We start from the raw sequence: 8,152 nt of genomic DNA, 5'->3' as shown, positions 1-8,152 counted from the left end.
TTCAAAAATAATCGACTGTGGTTACAACTTATGATTAATAGCTTATTGTAGAAAGTCCATTATGTCCCATGTTTTAAGGGAGCTCGTCTAGTGTAATCAAAATTTTGGTTAAATATAGATCGAGCTAAATTAATTTCTAATATGTCACCAGGTCTTATTAGATCCAATACGAAACAAGCACCGCGTATCGTCGACATCCTTTTCTCGGATGTGTATCGATTCGACGCAACAGCACGATTGAGAACAAAGTAAATGATTGGTTGGATCTGATAATTCACCAGATAAAGCTTTGCACCGGTTGGTTGTGTCCAATCATGCAATGTCGAATTTGAAGTCTCTCCTTTTCTCTACCGCGAAAAGTAGACACACAATTCATTTACAACGTTGGTAATATAAGAACGATCTTTCCCCTAAGATGATTTCACTTTATTGGGATTTTCTTTTCCAATGGAACTTTTCACGAGTTCGCGCTGGAATAGGCCTGTTCGTTTTGTCTGCACTGCTGAACTAGTGCATTAAGTTAAAGTGAGACAAACATAGGTTTTCTCACTTCAACCTGTTGCACTAGTTCAGCAGTGCAGACAAAACGAACAGGCCTGTAATACTTGATCGATATTCTGGTGAGAGCGAATAAATCACCAGAAATTTACTATACAGAGCAGCACCATTGGTAACACTAGCGGATCGTTGCGATTTAGCGCGAAAACGTTGGCTCTACCGTGCGGCTTCATAACGTCCAGCGCCATCAACGCAATATGGCGGTACGGAGCGGTGTTTGATGCGGCGCGTGAGGTGCGTTCTTGGCGTACCCGACAACGGGACAATTATCAACGCTAAATTATCGTAAGGTGCTGCGCGTGATCAGTCGGTGAAGGTTCGGCTTAGGCAAAGGTGTGTAAACTCCATCAAAATGTCGAAGCCGGACGAGAACGCGGACACCGGCGACACGGGGGACAACTCGAACGGGTCCTCGGCGGAGACCACGTCGTCGAGAGGCGGCGATTTCGAGACGAAGCTGGAGACGGACCGTAGTAAGCGATTCGATTACTTGTTGAAACAAACGGAGATATTCTCGCACTTTATGACGAACAATCAGAAGGACAAGGCCGGTAGTCCCCTGAAGATCAAAGCCGGCAGGCCCAGGAAGCAACCGGAGAACCCAAAGCCGGATTCCGGCGATCACAGACATCGCAAGACCGAACAAGAGGAGGACGAGGAGCTGTTAGCCGAGAGCAATGCCAGCGTAGCGCCTACTACACGCTTCGAGTCCTCGCCGCATTACATCAAGTCGGGCGAGCTGCGCGATTACCAGATACGAGGCCTAAACTGGATGATATCGCTCTACGAGAACGGTATAAACGGTATTCTGGCGGACGAGATGGGTCTCGGTAAGACGCTACAAACCATCTCCTTGTTGGGTTACATGAAACACTTTCGAAGCATTCCTGGTCCTCATATCGTTATCGTTCCCAAATCGACGCTCGCCAATTGGATGAACGAATTCAAGAAGTGGTGCCCCACATTGAGGGCAGTTTGCCTCATTGGAGACGCAGAGACTAGAAACACTTTCATCAGAGACGTAATGATGCCGGGCGAATGGGACGTGTGTGTGACATCCTACGAGATGGTGATCAAGGAGAAATCAGTATTCAAAAAGTTCAACTGGCGCTACATGGTGATAGATGAGGCGCATAGGATCAAGAACGAAAAGTCCAAGTTGTCGGAGATCCTGAGAGAGTTCAAAACTGCCAATCGGCTTCTACTGACAGGTACACCGCTCCAGAACAATCTTCACGAGTTGTGGTCCCTCCTGAATTTCCTTCTACCGGACGTGTTTAACAGTTCGGATGACTTTGATTCTTGGTTCAATACTAACAGCTTCTTAGGTGATAATTCGTTGGTCGAAAGATTACACGCTGTCCTAAGACCGTTCCTCTTGAGACGCTTGAAGTCTGAGGTGGAGAAAGGACTGAAGCCCAAGAAGGAGATCAAAGTGTACATCGGTCTGAGCAAAATGCAGAGAGAGTGGTACACCAAAGTACTGATGAAGGACATTGACATCGTGAACGGTGCGGGGAAGATAGAGAAGATGAGACTACAGAATATCTTGATGCAACTGCGCAAATGCTGCAACCATCCGTATTTGTTCGATGGAGCCGAGCCTGGGCCACCGTACACTACAGATGAGCACCTCGTCTACAACTGCGGAAAAATGGTGATACTCGACAAATTGCTGCCGAAGCTGCAGCAGCAAGAATCCCGAGTGCTAGTATTCAGCCAGATGACCAGGATGCTCGATATCCTGGAGGACTACTGTCACTGGCGATGCTTCCAATATTGTCGACTGGACGGCAACACTGCCCACGAGGACCGACAGCGGCAAATCAACGAATACAACGCACCCGGCAGCGAAAAGTTCATCTTCATGTTGTCGACTCGCGCGGGCGGCCTGGGTATCAACCTGGCGACCGCCGACGTGGTAATCATTTACGACTCTGACTGGAATCCGCAGATGGACCTGCAAGCGATGGATCGCGCTCACCGCATAGGTCAGCAGAAGCAAGTGCGAGTCTTCAGGTTTATTACGGAGAACACTGTGGAAGAGAAGATCGTCGAACGGGCGGAGGTGAAGCTGCGCCTTGACAAATTGGTCATTCAACAAGGACGGCTGGTGGACGCCAAGCAGACAGCATTGAACAAGGACGAGATGCTGAATATGATCAGGCACGGCGCGAACGAGGTGTTCGCCTCCAAGGACAGCGCTATCACGGACGAAGATATAGACACGATATTGCAGAAGGGCGAGGCCAAGACGGAGGAGATGAAGCAGAAGCTGGAAAGCTTGGGCGAGTCGTCGCTGCGCAACTTCACCGTCGACGCGCCCACAGACTCAGTATACCAGTTCGAGGGCGAGGATTACCGCGAGAAGCAGAAGATTCTCGGCCTGGGCAACTGGATCGAGCCACCTAAACGCGAGCGTAAGGCCAACTACGCGGTTGACGCCTACTTCCGCGAGGCACTCCGCGTGTCGGAGCCGAAGGCGCCGAAAGCTCCGAGACCACCGAAACAGCCGATAGTCCAGGACTTCCAGTTCTTCCCGCCGCGTTTGTTCGAGCTGTTGGACCAGGAGATTTATTATTTCAGGCAAACGGTAGGCTACAAAGTGCCTAAGAACCCCGAGTTGGGCTCGGACGCCGCCCGCATCCAGAAGGAGGAGCAGCGCAAGATCGACGATGCCCAGCCGCTCACCGATGAGGAGGTCGTCGAGAAGGAGAAGCTGCTCCTGCAAGGCTTCACCAACTGGACCAAGCGGGACTTCAATCAGTTCATCAAGGCGAACGAGAAGTATGGTCGCGACGACATCGAGAACATCGCCAAGGAGGTAGAAGGCAAAACGCCGGAGGAAGTGATGGAGTACTCGGCCGTTTTCTGGGAACGTTGCCATGAGCTTCAGGACATAGACCGCGTAATGGCTCAGATCGAACGCGGCGAGGCGAAGATCCAGAGGCGCGCCGGCATCAAGAAGGCATTGGACGCCAAGATGGCGCGGTACCGCGCGCCCTTTCACCAGCTGAGGATAGCGTACGGCACGAACAAGGGTAAGAACTACACCGAGGAGGAGGACCGCTTCCTCGTGTGCATGCTGCACAAGCTCGGCTTCGACAAGGAGAACGTGTACGAGGAGCTGCGCGCCACCGTGCGCTCGGCGCCGCAGTTCCGCTTCGACTGGTTCGTCAAGTCCCGCACCGCGCTCGAGCTGCAACGCCGCTGCAACACCCTCATCACCCTGATCGAGCGCGAGAATCAGGAGCTGGAGGAGCGCGAGAGGCAGGAGAGGAGGAAGAAGGGCGGCAACATAGGCACGAAGCCGACGTCGAAGCGGAAGCAAGAGAATCTGCCGGCGCCTCAGGACAAACCGCGGAAAAAGAAGAAGTAAAGCTCGCGAGGGTGCGACCGCCATCATCAGCACCAGCTCCTCCTCAACCGGACTCTACTATTCTCCTCTTAGGACTCTCTTCGGTCACTCCCGCGGCCGCGACTGAGATGTGGATCACGGGGTATCCATGCGAGGACGCTTTTTCTATATTTACAGTTTTACTCTCCCTCGCACGCGCGCGCGCGTCGATCTTGCAAACACCGACGACTTCATGACGCTCACCTACTTCGTGTTTCACTTCATGTAACGAAAGAGATACATACACATCCACGTACACATATTTTTCAGACAACTGTCGCCGAGTTTGTCACAGGGTCCATCGAATTGTTTCACACGTTTGTAATGACGAATTGTTATAGATATATTATCGTGATTAGTCCATAGAGAGCGAGAGAGAGAGAGAGAATGAGAGAGAGAGAGAGAGAGAGATGCGTACATGTGTAATGTAATCGGACGTAAGTAGATCTCCAAGCTAGATCTCGCTTAGTGTCGCAGCAATGTCGATTAGACCTGAACACTTTTTTCCCAATGGACATGGAGATAGAATTACAACCATTGCGAGTGCTTTTTTTTTTGTTTAATCACTGTGTGTTGAATGTTGACGGATGTCAGAATATGAGACATGATAGAGAGGATGCTATATTTATTTCTTCGGATCTGTCGAGCCTCGTGAGACGTTTTCATCGATAAAATCTCCCTCTTCCTGTTCAATTCGACAAGCCGCCGTAGGATTAGATATTGTGGAGTATATTTCATGCGTTACTTACTCTTAGCATCCCAAGTGGAACGAGGTGTATAAGTCCTGCTTGGGTTTTATTTTAGTTTTAAAATGCGGCCCATATAATTACATCGTGTGGTTACAACATTCGACTCGTCGGTGGAGAAATTTCGAAATGTTTTTATTGGTACGGTATAATTGATACATGATCCTCGTCGGACCGCGCCGGACGAACATGTATAATTGTAACGTAATTCGTCGAAAGACGAATATTAATCTGAGAAATTACTGAGAAGTCAGCGTATACGCGGATACCGAGATAATGGCCGAAGATTTCTACTCGAACATTTCAGAACATTCGATTAGCGCCTTAATGTGTATGAAAATATCAAATTCACAAACGCTTCTCCTAAAGATGTATACTTAGATAATTTTGATATTTGAGTTTACACACACACACACACACACACACACACACACACACACATATATACACACACACGTACGCGCACAGACAAGAAAGAGTTCGCGCGTTCTCCGAGAAGAACGGTTCGAAATCTTCGATAATAAATAAATCTTATCACGGATGCGAGGCATTTTATTTCGTTCACCCAAACACCTCTCTCGTGAGAGAGGTACACTCAACTACCCGAATTCAATTGCATTCACGTCGCTGCTCAGAGCGAGACACGCGATGTCCCTATTATAAAATTTGAATTACATATACACCAAATAGTCGAATTATTGAGAATTTACGATGGTCGGTGACGATAAAGGCTCAGCAACAAACGCCCCAGGGAAAAATGTAATTTATATAATTATATATGTTAAATATATGTAACGTATAATTATGTAAAATTATATATGATTATATATAATTTATATATATCCCACACACGGAAAAGTAAACGCTATATCAAAAAGGAGATGGAAGAAAACTTGGTCTCATTCTGTATCACGTATCGCAAGAAAACGTGAACATCAAGGACAATCGACGTTCAACGTTCGTCATTGTTGACAAACAAAGCAGAAAATAATAAGAGAGGGACGAGCATCGACGCGTACAGACGGGTCTTAGAATATGAAGTAAGCACCGCTGGGCTGAAACATTTATATTATCTTCGTTAACAAGTTATGCGGGAGAAATAATAAGGTAAGGTCAGGATTAACGAGCCGGGTATAAAAAGTTCGCTTGCTTGCGCACGATGCAAATACAGATCGAAAAATACGACCGCTTGTACGACGTGTTGTACAAGAGAGTGGAAAAACGAGACACATCGTGGATATCGATTTCCCCCCTTCGAACCCCTTCCCCTTCTAAGGCCCCGAAAAGCTCCGCATCGCCACCGCGTGAAGTGTGAACATCCTAATTGTACACTTGATATTTTCCTTCCTTTTTTCCGCGATTCGCTGTCTTTCCTTCGATCGAAAGAAGCGACGAGAGTCTCGCGTGCCGTTAATCGCTCTGGTGGACCGGTTGACAAAGAAAGAGTCATCTAAGTATTTTTAATTGTGTTATCAGTACTTTTAATTGTCATCTAAGCATAATAATTAAGAGTATATATATATATATTAAAAGGCAAGTATACAATTATAATTACAATCGTTACGGCTTACTTTCGCACAACTTTCACATCACACAAGTTAACGAGCTGAAAATCGATGGGTTACACAGAAGGACGCGCGCGGAAGATTCGCGTAAAACTAAAGCAATCCACCGCCACTTTGCCGCCGGTTGCTTCGTGTCCTTTTGCTCGCCCATCCCTCACGACTTCTCTCCCCCTCCTTCCCCCGGCAGTGGAGTACGTTTAGTTTTCAGCAAATGTGCGTCGACAATGGGTAAGGATTATCAATACAGCACATGATCCGTGATCTATAATTATCTATAGCAAGGCTCAGCGCCCGCTGTAAGACATACATTGTATCGTGTTTGTACACTCATACGGCTGAGTGAGTTCAGTTGTCGCCGAAGGACCGGCGCGCGGTTCCGTACGATTGTAATGCAAAATTCCGAAACGAAAAAGAGGAGAACCGAGGGAAACGCAAGAGACGGAGAAGCGTGCTCGGACCGACACGGTTATCGAGTAAATTATTTTTATACAAACTACTACTTTTTACATACGTTCCTCTTTTCCAACCGGGAGGGTCGCTCCTTCAACGATAAAGAGAATTATTATCAAATTGTACTTGTAATATCAAAGCAAAGAGAACGGAATAGTTTTTCGATACACATCTATATGGGATCGAGCGGACATTTTAGTTTGAATCGTGTTTGGACTGAATGCCATATGTACACACAGGGTGGCTCATTTTACTTAATCCACTCAAATATCTCGAAAAATATAAAGGATGCGGGAAAGCATTCTTTCAGACAAAAGTCGTCTGGTTTGAAGGGGGACGTAAGATGGCGATATCGCGCTTTGTTTACAGGTAACGCCGTTTTCGAGGTATTCACTAGTTACCACTTTTGTTAAACAAAAACCTCAGTTTCTTATTGCATGATCTTTTTCTAACAATTAATTTGAACAACTTTCGTCTGGAAGATTTTTTCCGTATCTCTTATATTTTTCGAGATATTTGAGTGGATAAGTTAACACGAGCCACCCGATATATGCAGCTCTCAGAGCAAACGCAATCCCGCAGTTTGACGTGAGCATCGTCGAGATATGGATTCTGAAACAAGTATCGAGTTTATATCTCGTTCTATACATGGTCTCTAATACGCTTTAATGATTAAGTTTGCTACACTTTGAAGTCTGTAGGTGGCAGCAATAAGAGTAGTAATACTGGTGAATCGTGTGGCGCGCTTTCAAGCAGACCTTGTCCCGCCTAAGGGTCTAATTTTCGCGTCCGTCTAAGTACGTATACTACAATATATAATTTGAAATCTACTATTTTTTTTCGTGAATCGTCTCTGGCGGTGTTTGTACGCACTTGCATGCTCTCTCTCTCTCTCTCTCTCTCTCTCTCTCTCTCTCTCTCTCTCTCTCTCTCTCTCTCTCTCTTTCTCTCTCTCTCTCTCGTTCGGCACACAAACGTACGGCGCTACGGCACTGCACACTTACCGCACATCGTATCTTTACAATCTACATTTGTCTGCTTGCTTTTTTTCTGGTTTTTGATTATTCGATAAACGGCATAGTCACACGTGGTCTTCCTCTCCTGCTTATATCTGTCTGCTCTGCTCGCGGCAATGCTTTCTGACGCCTTACATTATACAAAGGTAATATCGACTTAGTAAATCATAGAACAATTATTTCGGAATTTCTGAATAAATGTGCGGATAAAAATTCTCGTTTTATCATCTCTAATATGTATATATATATATATATATATATATATATACGTATAGTACAGTTCACTATATAGTGCGGTTGAAAAAGGTATAAGTTCGTTAGATGACAATGCTGCTCTCTATATGACTAAATATTTCAGGTGTATTTTCATAAATCACTTCTCACGCGCTAGTCTCACACCACTATTTAATGCAGGCACAA

The 8,152-nt window shown here is 46.3% G+C and overlaps 1 protein-coding gene across 1 annotated transcript; it reads left to right on the top strand.

The window, feature by feature from the left end:
* The first annotated feature begins 732 nt into the window (after nt 1–732).
* On the top strand, nt 733–5,242 carry Iswi (nucleosome-remodeling ATPase imitation SWI). The gene has a single exon (XM_011156814.3). It carries the CDS (start codon nt 911–913, stop codon nt 3,935–3,937), a length of 3,027 nt encoding a protein of 1,008 aa, XP_011155116.1. The 5' UTR covers nt 733–910; the 3' UTR covers nt 3,938–5,242.
* Nucleotides 5,243–8,152: the final 2,910 nt, after the last annotated feature.

The sequence above is a fragment of the Harpegnathos saltator genome, unplaced genomic scaffold (genome assembly GCF_003227715.2).
Source record: "Harpegnathos saltator strain DR-91 unplaced genomic scaffold, Hsal_v8.6 scaffold569, whole genome shotgun sequence".
Lineage (NCBI taxonomy): Eukaryota > Metazoa > Arthropoda > Insecta > Hymenoptera > Formicidae > Harpegnathos > Harpegnathos saltator.
The sequence above is the reverse complement of the archived record's forward strand: the minus strand, read 5'-3'. Positions and strand labels throughout refer to the sequence as shown.